The 14,551-nt window shown below is 31.1% G+C and overlaps 1 protein-coding gene across 2 annotated transcripts; it reads left to right on the top strand.

Annotated features, from left to right (window-relative positions):
- Positions 1-2,334: 2,334 nt before the first annotated feature.
- On the top strand, positions 2,335-14,212 carry LOC131927930 (uncharacterized). 2 transcript variants are annotated; one of them, XM_059283806.1, is made up of 16 exons: positions 2,335-2,397; positions 2,509-5,262; positions 5,428-5,491; positions 5,946-5,994; positions 6,464-6,656; positions 6,887-7,017; positions 7,142-7,204; positions 7,742-7,846; positions 7,956-8,028; positions 8,424-8,545; positions 9,267-9,516; positions 9,734-9,894; positions 10,559-10,678; positions 10,827-10,956; positions 11,447-11,627; positions 13,796-14,212. In XM_059283806.1, the coding sequence occupies exons 2-16, from the start codon at positions 2,775-2,777 to the stop codon at positions 14,046-14,048; spliced, it is 4,383 nt and encodes a 1,460-aa protein (XP_059139789.1). In that variant the 5' UTR covers positions 2,335-2,397; positions 2,509-2,774; the 3' UTR covers positions 14,049-14,212. The 2 variants fall into 2 exon arrangements, 1 of the variants encoding a protein (XP_059139789.1); XR_009383719.1 differs by lacking the exons at positions 11,447-11,627; positions 13,796-14,212 and having other exon boundaries at positions 2,361-5,262; positions 9,734-9,890.
- The last annotated feature ends 339 nt before the right edge of the window (positions 14,213-14,551 follow it).

Raw genomic sequence — 14,551 nt, 5'->3', positions numbered from 1 at the left:
CTTCTTCGTTCTTAATTATTAGTGTTGAAGGGGATCGAGATTTATCTGCCAGTGGGTTTGAACTTGAGACTTTGTTCGAATTTATCAACCATGAGCTTTTTGCCGACTCGACCACGCCTCCAACACAATTAAGCGTTACGTGACAACTGGTTATGCGCCATTGAGGCCATTGACTCCGATTTCAGCCTGCTTTTCTTTTTGAATTTGCTTCCATAGCCTTTGTCCAACCAAGAACAAACTACAAGGCAGCAGTTGTTTAATTTTGGAGTTATCTCTCCTAGAAGTGTTGCTGTCCCCAGCTAACGAGCCTCATCTGCCCGAGGGTTCGAACTCGAGACTTTTCGGTTTAGCAACCATGAACTTTACCGACTCGACCACGCCGACCCCTGGTTATTGAATGATTGCTTATAATATATTCATTATTTAAAGATCTACGGTAAATAGCGTACAGTGAATTAGTTATAAGAGTGACCTCCCTTGGTCTGTTTACATTTTTCATGATTTTTGAATAGCGTTTTTCTTAGAAGTAAATTTCCATCTAGATCTAGATTTCTAGATTTAGATAATTTTCATAATCGATTCATAATCATAATGGCTAGGCTAGTGCCATTGGTATAGTATTTAATAGTGAGTTTATTTAGATATAGATTATCACTAGTTTCTTCACATTTAAGAACTGTGCTAAAAAATATTTTAAAATCTGAACTAACCAGGATTTTGGTATGATATTTCGAGTGTGGGGAAATTGCGCGACGCGAAAAGCGAAATGGCGAGGCGGGAAAATGCGAGAAGGGCGCGAAAACAGTTGGTCACGTGACTTTTTTGTCTCGCATTTTACCACAAGCCGATACTTACGCTGGGTGGTGTTGAAATGCGAAGATTTCTGCGAAAAATTTAACGCACCCGATTTTCAGTGGTATTTGGTCCAGACTTCAAACACGTTTTCTTTACATTGTTAAAACTTTCGATTTTTCCGTCGCTAGACACAAAAATGATTTGTGGACTCCCCCCATCTTTTGTGTCGACTTAGAATACCACCTTGTTCGAAACCGACGGAAATACCGCCGACGATAGATCAACTTCTTTCTTTTGTGTGGACTGGAACGCCGAGGCCGCCTGATTTACCGTCTTTGAAGATCGCCGTGCCGCCGCAAACATATTTTGTATTGTTGCATAGAAATGTGTGACGTCACACTGTAAAAAAGCAATGTTAGAAAAAGAATTTTAGACGTTTTTCGTGTTTTAGAAAACTGTTTTCATAAATTGTAATAGGAATTGATTAAAATACTCTATTTTGACAGAAATTAGACAAGATTTTGGGAAAATATCGATGTTTTTTAAAAATTCAACTGCAATTTTGAGGGGGGTTGTAGGCTGAGGTGTGACGTCATTTTAGTGGGGGGGGGGGGTCTGGATTTTTGTGAAAATGTGTGACGGATGGGAGGGGGAGGGGGGGGGTAAAAATCGTCATTTATGGATGAACCCTTTTAGCTATTAATTGGTAGTTTTGTCGATAGCGGACTTTATTCAGATTATCTACAAACGCACATTTTTTTCCATTATGTTCATATTCGTGTTCTGTGTTAGCACAGTATAAATGGGAGTCTAATGAACTGGGTTGGATGTACTATGTGTGACAGATGGTGTGACGAGGTGTGTTTGATTAGTGCTAGGACTGTTTCAGAAGATTTTGTTTGTAAATTGTGTTTGTAATTAAAATTACTTAATAAAAAATAAATTACACTTTTTAGAATTGTTTATAATGTTACACTTTTTGCAAGTACAACAATCCATGAATACATGTTGCAGAATGTCTCTCCTGCTGACAAAATTATACCAATTCACAATGACACAGCTCACGTTTGTATAAACATGAGCGGGATAGATTTTTTAAAATTAATGTCGACTGAGACGGGATTTTCCTCTCGCTAACGAGAGCGGGCGATGACAGTAGCACAGCAACGATGTTAGGATTTTTAAATAGATAGATCTGGATATAGATCTATCTATCTTCTTAGTATCTATCTATCTATATAATAAAATCTAGATAAAAAAATAACAACATTCAACACTCGTGTTAAAGGGTATGGCTACATGCTAGTTTATTTTAAAACAAAAAAAAATAATTTAAATAAATAAAGATGAAAAAGGCATAAAAAAAACTTTTTTTTCGCAAAAAGTGTCTCGCCATTTACCCATGATTCCGCAGGTATGTCTCGCATTATCTTCTCGCATTTTCCCGCCTCGCCATTTCGCTTTTCGCGTCTCGCAATTTCCCCACACCCTGATATTTCTTGCAAGTGCTTTATTGGGAATTCCCAATCTTATTTTTCATTTTGCTGTTGCGAAATGTGTTTTTTTTATCTTAGAAGTAAAGCTACTGTAATTGATTCACAGGTCCTATAAACACTTCCACAAGGAAGGATTTATAAATTTATAGGATATAGATTCTAGACCTAATAGAGTTGGTGTCATCTTAATTTTACATTTCTTGATTTTTATTTACAGCTTGCTTACTTTGTAATGAAAATGAAACTATACTTAAAATCTCTATGACATATGTCACAATGCAGGGTTTATTATTATCTTGGATTCCATCTTCAATAAACCTGTGATATTACTACAAATACAACATATTTGAAATATAAGACATTTAACATTAAAGTAAGGGTTGCAATTTACTTAAATTTTCTCTGAGAGGATTTTTATTCTTACTATTTGTTATTTAAACATCAGAAAAAAGCAAGAATCTGTCCTAATTATTAAGTGAAAAAATGGCAGTGTCTGATTTTACTAGAAATTGTGAACATGATTATCATAAACATTTAATGCACGCATATTATCTATCGTCACAAACATGTTTGGCTAAATCTGTAAATAAGTATAATGAGGGACATACAGCTTTGATGCTTGCTACCAGATATGGGAATGAAAAAGTTATTAAAATGCTACTGAAGCGAGGAAGAGACATCAACCAGACTGACAAGTATGGCTGCACTCCTTTCATGTTGGCTGCAGAGTCTGGCCACAGTGGGGCTGTAAAGCTCTTGTTTCATAAAGGCTGTAATGTTAATGCTTGTAATCAAGACGGTGAACATGCACTTTTGCTTATTTATAATGGGTTGCGGGGGGCACATTGTTACTTTTCGCAAATAACAATGAGCAGTGTGTATGCAGAATACATAAAGAAACTTAACACTTTAGTGTATAAACAAACAACAAAAACCAGCAGGGAGCATATAGCTGAGATCTTAATTCAATGTGGATCTAATGTAAACACAGTGAACAAAGTATATAAGCAAAATGCGTTAATGCAAGCATCATCTTGTGGCTGCAGTGCATCTGTCCAGCTGTTAATAAATAGTGGAAGTGACATCAACTCAGTTAACTCATTTCAATGTAATGCCTTGATGATTGCAGCAGAACATGGGCACCTAAATTGTGTAGAAATTCTTGTAAATAATGGCAGTGATAAGACAAGAAGAGATTATGAAGGCAATGATGCTTTGATGATTGCTATCAAAAACGGTAATAACGACATTGTAAAGATGCTGGTATCGACAGGATGGGACACACATAGAGTAAATCAAGCTGGTTATGATGCTTTGATGGTTGCTTCTGAATATAACAATGTAGGATGTATAGAAATTCTTCTAAGCAACGGTTGCAATAAAACAGGAGTAGATCAAAATGGTAACGATGCTTTAATGATTGCTTGCAAGCATGGTTACATAGATGTGGTTGAACTTCTGTTAGATAAAGGATGGAGCATGCATAAAACAAATCATTTAGGTTGGAATGCTTTCAGAGTGTCAATTGGTAGCAGAATGCAAGGTCGATTAGAATATAGAATCAAAGTGTCAAAACTTTTACTTAATAAGGGAAGTGATGTGAATGTTGTTGACACAATGGAAGATGATGCTTTGATGCATGCGTCATGTGTATCAAGTCCAGAGATAGTGAATGCTTTAATTAGTAAAAGTAGCAATGTAAATCGTTGTAACAAAAATGGAAAGAATGCTTTAATTTACGCAACAGAAGCAAAAATGGAAGAGAATGCTCTAATTTTATTAAATGATGGAAGTGAAATTAATCAAGTTGATATTGATGGCAACAATGCATTAATCATTGGATTACGCAATGGACTTAAACAAGTGGTAAAGAAGCTTTTAGATAAAGGTTGCTGTGTTAATCAAGTAAATAAAGAAAATCAAACTGCTTTGATGCTAGCAGCTGCCAATGGTTATGTTATTTTTGTAGAAATGCTTCTCCAAAAGGAGTGTGAAGTAAATGTAATAGATATTTTTGGATGTAATGCATTGATGCTTGCATCAAAAGGAGGGCATGAAAAAATTGTTGAAATGTTACTTGAAGCAGGTAGTGAAGTCAATATTGTTGACAGTGATGAGCGTAGTGCTTTAATGTTGGCATCAATAGTAAGAAATTTAAATATTGTCAAAATGCTTACTAGCACTGAATGTGATGCTCACATAGTTGATAAAGATGGAAGGAATGCTTTGATGCTGGCATCAGATAATGTAGATCAAACAATAAGCAAAATTATGTTACAGAAAACACAAGAAGAGAGAGAAATTTTCATTCAAACATTAATTTTCAATCAATTAGAAATAGTGAAACTATTAATTAATAAAGGAGTTGATATCAATGTTGTTGATTGTACTGGATCAAACGCTTTAGTGTCAGCCTCAAGGTTGGGTTATGAAAAATTAGTTGAGTTTCTTCTGACTTTTGACGTTCATGTAAATCAAACTGATAACCTAGGAGCCAGTTCTCTGATACATGCAGCATTTCATGGATTACCTGATATGGTTGAAATGCTGCTAAATAAAGGTAGTGATATAAATAAAATCACATTAATGGGTGATAATGCCTTAATAATAGCTTCATGTGAAGGCCATTATAAAACTGTAGAGCTACTGCTCAAAAGAGGGATCAATGTTAATCATGTTGGAAGAGAGGGATGGGATGCTGTAGTTACAGCTCTACTGCATGATCACGACAACGTGGTCGAATTAATTCTTAGGAATATTACTGTGGTCCATGTAAGGAACTTATACATGCTAGAGGTAGTTATGATGGCTTTAGAAAAGGCAAAATTTAATGTTATTGAAAAGTGTCAAGAATATTTGAATACTCACAAGAGCGGGATAAGACAAAGGGAGTTGAACATAGTAAAGAAATTATTTGCTGCCTCAAAATGGATTTTTCAAAGTAATCGTAAACGAGCAGTGTTAAAACAAGGTAAATAAAGTTAACCAATGTAACCTTTCGCTCTCTGTATCTCTTTCTATTTCTCTATTGTTATATATGTATGTATATTTATATATATAATATTTTATTTGTGTTCAGAGGAAAAACATCCATATTAATATTAATTTTTATAACAAAAAAATGTATTTCTTTTAGATTTTATGACTGAGATTTTGGGATTAGAAGTACAAACAGACAATGCTTTATGTGGTATTAAAAGGTAAATGTTAATAATACATTTATTTGTGTGTGTGTGTAAAATATAAATATATATATATATATATATATATATATATATATATATATATATATATATATATATATATATATATATATATATATATATATATTAAGAGAGAGAGGGGGGAGAGAGAAAGAGAGAGAGAGATGTGTATATTTGTGTGTGTATATTTTCCTAGATTTAGGATGTGTAAGATATATTGTTTCTAAACAAATTTTGAATCAGACATGATTCTATTTGCCTTTTGTAGTAATCTTGGTTTACATAATAAGACATTTTAAGCTAAAATTTCTTTTATTCAATATTTCAATTAAAAATTATGTTTGATATTATATTCTATTTGTGTGGTAAGTTAAGAATGCAGTTAACTACAATCATTTTAGTAGAAAAAAAAAGAATTGTTAAATAAAATTGCAAGTTTGTTATTTTACAGGTCACTCAATATTTTTCTGACTACCACTTTACACAATTATCAGCATCAGGTAATTATTTCTTGTTCCAACCCTTTTTGAAGTACGGACTGTGAATAAATGAATAAATAAATGATTAATTCTAGTTATGTAAAATTATAAGATAATTTAATTTACACATGTACTGACTTATTTTTTACTAATCACCCTTAAACAAATATTGATAATATTTTATAGCCATTTATATTTAAGTTTTTGAAGGAATAATTTTTCACTTATTCAGTTTCATTTTTTTAACATTTACATCTTCATTGTTAATTTAATATTTCATGTTAACAAAATGTTGGCAACATGTAATAATGACAAAACATATGAAACTATTCTATTGATAGTGCTTGATTATTAATTAAATATTTAAAGTATTTAAAAAAAATTATAATGATATAAATGTAGGGGATGCTTGCATAGTTTGTAATATACATTAGTTTTACAATTATGTTCAGTTTTAATTTGTTTTGAGTTCATGTTTTTTTTTTGCTAGGTACCGACATGTGAGGAACTGTTGGGATGTGTTTCTGATATTATGTCAGAGTATACCAGTATGAAACAATTTGATGCTCTGAATTTTTTCGTCTACCAAAAAACCTTGCACATGTTGTACATTGAATTTTTTATTAAATACAAGGATAAAGTCACAGATTTCTTTTCCCTACTTCTTGAACACAGTTACCCAGGTATATTAAAGTTTAGTAAAATTGTCTTAAGGATCTCATTTTAATTGCATGCATGCATGTTTTATTCACAATATTGTTGCACACATGTATTAATTATCTTGTTATGCAATTTTTAAATTGTTTGTTTATTAAAGTTATTTTAGCTGAAAGTACTTTATTATTTTTTACTAAGTTTCGAACTGCAAAACTGCTGATTTTAAAAAAAATTATTTTTCACATCAAATTTTTAGATCTGACCATTGCTCATATGAGGGAAGAAGACCTACTTAATACTGTGTCACCTAATTGTTCCATCACTGTTTGCCACTATCCACTAGAAATATTAATAGGAGGGACTTTTTGCAGTGTAAATTTCTCATTGGTAAAGTTGTTTAACATTGTTTAGTGATGTTTTCAACTCTAATTCGGTATTGAACATTTTCTTGTAAATATGTATTCTTTTATAAATGCAGTAAATTAGATACCCAAAAATATTTATTTTTCAGAAGTTGGTCAATGTAGATGCTTTGAAATTGTTTACTAATTACCTACACTCACAAAAAGGGCAGGTAATTGTACTATTGTGTGATTTTAAAAAGAGTACCATTATATAATAATAATATTACATATTGTTTTATTACTCAGTTTATTGTGTATATATTAGTCACATGTAAAACATTAGAGTTCCTGATGTAAAGGTGAAATGTGTTTTACATCAGAATATATCATTTACAGCAATGACACACACTACTGCTCTGTAAATTTAAAAATTTCTCAGAACAGACATAGTAAAACTTCTATTGACTAGACCAAAATATTTATGGAAACTTATATATATATATATATATATATATATATATATATATATATATATATATATATATATATATATATATATATATATATATATATATATATATATGTCTTTTAGTATAATGCATATTTTAAACTCGAATAAGATAAGTCTCTTGTGTTTCAAAGTTTAAAGAACTGTATTTTAATCCAACAAATTATATAAATACTAAAATGGAGCTATTTAACTATTGTGTGTGTGAAGTTTTCCTGTAACAACATCATTTATCTACACATCCATTTACTACTTTCAGATTCACACATCATATTATGTTACCAAGAATATTATTGGAATATTATTCAACATGTCAAGAAAAGAAGAATTGAAAAAATATTTTACATCCACTGACATAAAAACTGTAAGTAATATCTAAATTTTGAATCTTTTCTTATTCTGTATTTTTTATCAATTTCATGTTGTTTTACTGACTAAACTCAGCAATGTTTATAATTCTCATTTTCGTGCAGGCACTTTTGGATATAACTTTTTGTGATGACATATTAAAATTAAAGCACTGGCTTATTCTAGAACAGGAAAAAAGTAAGTTGATAAAAGCACCCAATTCTTGTTTTACGGCAAATGATTCAGGCGGGCAACGGTCAGAAGAAAATAACAAACCAGCTCAATAAAACAATCGGCACATACAATTGAGTCAGCTAACGAGTTCACATACACGAGTTACACATACACATTTACTACGGGAAGTCACTCTCTGCTCTTTCAAAATGCTTACCTTTTAATTTGACTATCATCACAAAGTTTTCTTAAAAATACTGTTACAATTTAGACTAATCACATATTAAGCAAGAGGCATAAATCAGTGTAACATTCATCTTTCTCTTATATGACCACATCTCCGCAATAATTGTAAGAGAATTAACATTATTTTTAAAAATGTAACAAATAGCTAAATTAATGACATTTATATTCTACAGGTAATGATTCACATTTACGTGATTTAATTCAAAAGGGAATTGGTCGGTATGAAAATTTTCCTCTTTCTATTTTTCTTCAAGCATTTGCTAAGCTTGTAAGAAATCGGCTAGAAAATATTGAGGTATGTTCTTTGGCATTTTTTTAGGAGAATTTTGTTTGACTAGCCTCTTATAAATGTCATAAATCACAGTAAAATTTTAATTTATGAACATATATTATTTAATTTCATAAGATTTTTAAGCCTACTAATTTGCAGTTGTAACCTAGTTGTTTTTGTGTCACTGCTAAAGTTTGAATCCTGACATTCTATACAGCATCCAGGCATTGAATAAAATTCTGGTTTAAAAGAAAATTGTTCTTCTTATTTTTACCTAAACCAGCTTAGTCTCTCCAGAAATTGTTGTACGTGATAGGCCAAGTGTTATTTGAACACTCTTGATAAACAATAAATACTGTGCATGTAAAGCGACAATTTTTTAACAAGCCTGTCATTTTATTTTTGTTTAAAAACATTCACAACTTTTACATAGCATTCAATGAGGATGTCTTCTTTCATCTTTATAAATATTGTTTTCTAACATCTTTCCATAGTGACTGTTCATATGTGGCCTAGGAGGGTGCTTGTTATTCAATAAAATGCCTAAGCTTTATTAAAATATCTAATAAAAATTATTATTTTGTAGATAGCATGAAAACAATTAGCATTTTTTTTAATAGCCTGCATTTATAAATTTTCTGGTTATATTAAAAAACATATACCTGTAAGACTATAAAATGTTACAACTTTAAGACAATTTAAATAATTTACAAGTCATTATATGTGAATCCTCTTTGATTTGTAGATTACTCCAGTTATTGAGACCCTCACACAAATTATGGTCTTTAATAGCATTGAAGAAAAAGAATGTGCTAGTGAATGTTTAAAAGAGTTGGGCCCTGGTGAAAAATACAGTCATGAGATCATAACCAATGAAAAATTGGCGTACAACCTACAAAGGCAGCGCAGTTCCCAGACCAGCACTATTTCATCCAATATCAATTCAATGTTTTGGACAGCTGGAAATGCCACTGGAATTTTACCTACAATACCAGGTATATAGAAGCTGTGTTTTTTTTTTAATCGTGACAACATAGAAATTTTTAAAAAGTTACTAAATAACCTAAAAACTACGAGCTGAAAATTTATTTCATTCAAAGTTAAAATGTTTTGTCAAAGACACTACTTAGGCTTATTCCTATGCATTATCTAAAAAATTGTTTTTTAAATCTTGCTAAACTTATATTAACTTTTCTTAAAATTTATAAACAGATAAAGTTGTTTCTGGAGAATTCCCCCAAAACTTTGACTTAGAAGTGACATCCATTGGTCGAGGTACATTTGGTAGTGTACACCTGGTCATAGATTTGAATAAACCTGATGAAAAGAAATTTGTCGCCAAAAGACTTTTGCTCAGTAAATTAAACAAGTTGGTAATAATACAATATTGGTTTTACTCATGTTTTTATTGATTTTAAGAGTAGTCCTAAATTAAATTAAACAAAATAGTTATAATAAAATATGTACTCAATTGATATTAATTTTAAGAATAGTCCTAAATTAAATTTAACAAAATAGTTATAATAAGCTATAATAAGTTATTGCTTTCACTCAAATGTTATTAATTTTAAGAAAAGTCCTAAATTAAATTAAACAAAATTGTTACAATAAAATATTGCTTTTACCAATTTTACGCAAGTTTTATTAATTTTAAGAATAGTCTTAAATAGTTGAGTTCCATAACAATATACATTTAATGATTATAAAAAAATATTCTTATGCATTGCATGATCTATAAAGCAACAACTAAGAAACATTTACCTAACTTTGGGATATTTAAAAATAATTTTCATTTTATTCATCAGGAAGCTTTTTCAAATGCAGCTTCAGTCCTACTGAAATAATTTTTGTTCTATTCATAAGGAAACTTTTTCAAATGAAGCTTCAATCCTACTGAAATAATTTTTATTCTATTCATAAGGAAACCTTTTCAAATGAAGCTTCAATCCTACTGAAATAATTTTTATTCTATTCATAAGGAAACCTTTTCAAATGAAGCTTCAATCCTAGTGAAATATTTTTTGTTCTATTCATAAGGAAACCTTTTCAAATGAAGCTTCAATCCTACTGAAACTAAAGCATAGGCGTGTTGTTCAATTTCATGGATATAAAAAGGATGGTGATGATGTTTTAATATTCATGGAGTATATGAGACAAGTAATGTTTTTTTTTTAATTTTTATATTGTTGAAATTGATGTTACTAATATTGGCATATTTTTACTTGGTATGTACATTTTTTTTTCCTTTAAATTAATTAATTTATATTGTGTATAACTAATCAATTTTATTTTGATGCCTATTTAGGGTACCCTCACTTCATTTATTTCCAAGAGAGGTAATTTGGATGAAAAATGTACTCAACACTTTACAATCCAAATTCTTGAAGCTGTAAACTATTTGCATGAAAATAATATTCTGCATAGAGATATTAAGGGTATTTATTTTATTTACACTTTTGTAAACTGAAAGCATATGATAAATAATCATCTAATTATTTCCTTGAAGTAGGTATTGCAACGTAAGAAGTTTAAAAGTTGTCTAATGTTAATATCAAGTTACGTTGTGGTTGGTTGGTAGAACTTATGACTGCTAACTATCAAGTCATGAGATTGATTTTGTTGGATGTCCCTGAGCCTACACAGCTCTGATAAGTACCTGACTCATGATAGGTACAGAAAAGTGACTGGGCATTGTGAGGATCACACTATCCATCATATGATAAGACCATTGAAAGAGATGAACTCTAATTCATCTGACCCATGTATCTAGAACATGTGTATCTTGAACATGAATGGGAAAATATGTTGATGAAGTTAATATCAGAATATTTATAGTTACTTGAAAAACAAATGGTTACAAACCTAGAAAGAAAAATGATGATGTTTGTAATTTTATACAATATATTTATTTTTAAACTAAAACAGGTAATAATATTTTGATGGTGGATGAGTCAAACATCAAATTAACTGACTTTGGTCTCTCAACAATTTTCAATGAAGAAGAAGGGGTTAATGCAGGAGGTGGCACAATTCAGTACATGGCTCCTGAGTTGATTACATGCTCTGAGGGTGAAATTTTAAAGAACGCAACTAGTCTGGATATATGGTAGTTACTTTTCATTTCTCTTGTTCAGTCTTTGTTTGTTTTGATAATATTTATTTCAAAACACAAAAAAGTGATTATCTATTTATTTATTTTGATATATCTCTTTTTCTAACTGGTTATGATTTCATTTTCTTACATTATAAGTAAGTTGAGTAACCCAGCATAAGGCTGATGATGTAGAATTCACATGCTTCTTAACCTTAGCGGATGATGTGATTTTGTGTTCATCACTATGCATATTTCTTTCATTTTATCAACATTGATTTTTTATACTAAAATTCTATACTAAAATAAGAACTATTTCAAAACAATTTTTAACTACCAAAATCTCAAGTATTATGCGATTTTAAGAGTATATGTATTTTATGTTTTAACAATTTAATTAATTCTTGATGTCACAGTTTTAAGTAGCATTGAGACATTAACATTATTATGATAACTGCTATTGTTAACTTTTAAATTAGAAACATAATTCAAATTAATAATAATTATACTAATGGCCTTTGTAAAAAAACATTTCCATAGTGAGAAGTACTTACATAATTTTACATAACTGTAGTGTAGGTTCTTGCCTTCTGCAACTGTGTTTGCCCTAAACCCATATGGTAGTTGAAGTAGAGTCCATCTGTTTAAATTACCTTGGCATGCATAAAGACAGTGTAGTCGGCAGTTTGACCAGCCATCTTTGTTTCCCTAATGTGAGTCATGCACCCATCAGACCGAGACAAATTTAGGGAAGTCTCACACAAGCCCAAACTTGAGATTTTATTGCTAGCATTCATTAACTCTATTACCTAACCACACCATCCCCACACACATTAAATAGATGCTGAGAAAAATACTAATAAAAGTAATAATATGATAAATAGATTTTGAGGGGAAAATTGTTCTGATAATCTAATAAAAAATAAAAAGTGTATCATTTATTTAATTACATTTTTATTAAAGACCAAACAACCTAATATACTTATAACTAAAATACAATGCATAATATTCATTAAAGTAAAAGTAAAAAAAAAAGTAAATTTCGCTTTTCAAACCTGACGTTCTATAGGGCAAGCTAAGTATAGTTAGGGTTGCCAGGTGTCCAGTTTTGAACTGGACAGTCCAGTATTTGAGCAGACTGTCCAGGATAAAATAAATATAAATACTGGACAAGTATATGAATAATACTCTGTTACCCCCCTTCTTCTGCTTTGCGGCATACCTGAGAAGGCAAGGATGGAAAGGTGTCCTAAGTACAGTTCACTTGTTTCTGTGACCTCGGCATATGAAGAGATAGTGTGGTCAGCACTATGCCCAGCCGCCTTTACTTTCCCTAATGTCAGTTAGGTACCCATCAGAGTTGGGTGGACTCAGGGACCGTCTACTGAATTGAACCTGGATTTGAACTCGAGACTTGCAGGTTAGCAGTCCAACTCTCTACCGCTAGACCACACAGTCCTGAGTGGTACTAGGTGGTTCTAAACAGAGTTTCTTCCAGGCATCTCTTCGGGGGGGCCTAGCCCCCCTGAAATTTTTTTACCGCGCCCCCCCCCCCCCCCCCCCCGAACGAAATGAAATTTATATAATTTATATAGAAAATATATACTTTTAACAGTGTCCGCCCCCCGAAGAAAGTCTACCGCCCCCCCAAAAATTTTAAGTGCCCCCCCCCCGGAGAAAAAAGTCTGGAAGAAACACTGGTTCTAAATTCAGTTAAAATCTGACATACAATTAAAATTTTTACTAGATCTATAAAGTGGAATCTAGTGGTAAGTAGAAAGTAGGTCTTGCCCTATAGAATAGGCCTAGCTTTGTAAGGAATTAGCTAGTATTTTGTATGGTTTAAAACCCACCAAATTCAGAAAATTTAGGGGATAGAGTGGTCTAGTGGTAGAGAGCTGGACTGCTAACCCATAAGTATCAAGTTCGAATCCGGGTTCAAGCCAGGGAGCTTTACTTTAGTACTGTTAAAGTTGAGTACTATAGTGAATTATAATTTTTGGATTGATTGTTTAAGATAGTTAAGAACCACTCGGCTATACTTAGCTATAGTATTACATTAATAGTAACATCAAATGTAGGGCCTGTGTACCTGTATCAATTAACTTATGCCATGGGGCTTTTGTTAAGTTAATTTGTCAGTTGTTGAGTTAAATGTTATCATCAGTTTTATTTGCTTACAGGAGTGTAGGCTGCACTGTTGTAGAAATGCTTGTAGGCAAACCACCACAAAGCTCTTTGCTAACACCACAAATTGCCTATAGAACCTTTCAAGGAGAACCTCTAAAATATCAACTGCCTGAATCATCTTCAGCTGACCTGAAAGAGTTTTTGAACAAGATTTTTCAGAGTGATGCACAGCTGAGGCCAACAGCTGATTGGCTGTTGAATAATGAGCCATTTGTTAGAGTAACCATTAGTGATGGAGATGTCTAGTCTAAAGATGGATTTGATAATGATATAAGTTAAATGTATCTGGTAAAATATGTGATTTCAATTGTTACTATAAATATGTAAATATGTTTATACACACACTTTGATGCTAAGCATGTTTAGTAGATAATCCAATTATTAATATATACTTATTTAAAAGTACTGGTACTGGCATTATAAGTTAAGTATATTGATATTTTATTCAAAGAACATTTAAAATAAAAAAATCCATTTTTAAAATTATCACTATATATGAAACCTATCATAGTTTACTACTGGTGCTAAAACTTTTATATAATGAAACATGTATTAAATTTAATATTTAATTTCTAAAAGCTCATACATTTTTTTGTGGTTTATACTTGACATTTAAAAAATATTTATGAGGAAAATAACTAAAAGTTAATTCACAAATTACACAAGTGTTTTTTAAGTAATTTTATTTATAAATAGTTAATAATTTTAATAAATATATGTTATTACATTTTACAAATATGTAATGTTAG

The sequence above is a fragment of the Physella acuta genome, unplaced genomic scaffold (genome assembly GCF_028476545.2).
Source record: "Physella acuta isolate Inbredline_101_S28 unplaced genomic scaffold, ASM2847654v3 ptg001447l, whole genome shotgun sequence".
Lineage (NCBI taxonomy): Eukaryota > Metazoa > Mollusca > Gastropoda > Physidae > Physella > Physella acuta.
The sequence above is the reverse complement of the archived record's forward strand: the minus strand, read 5'-3'. Positions and strand labels throughout refer to the sequence as shown.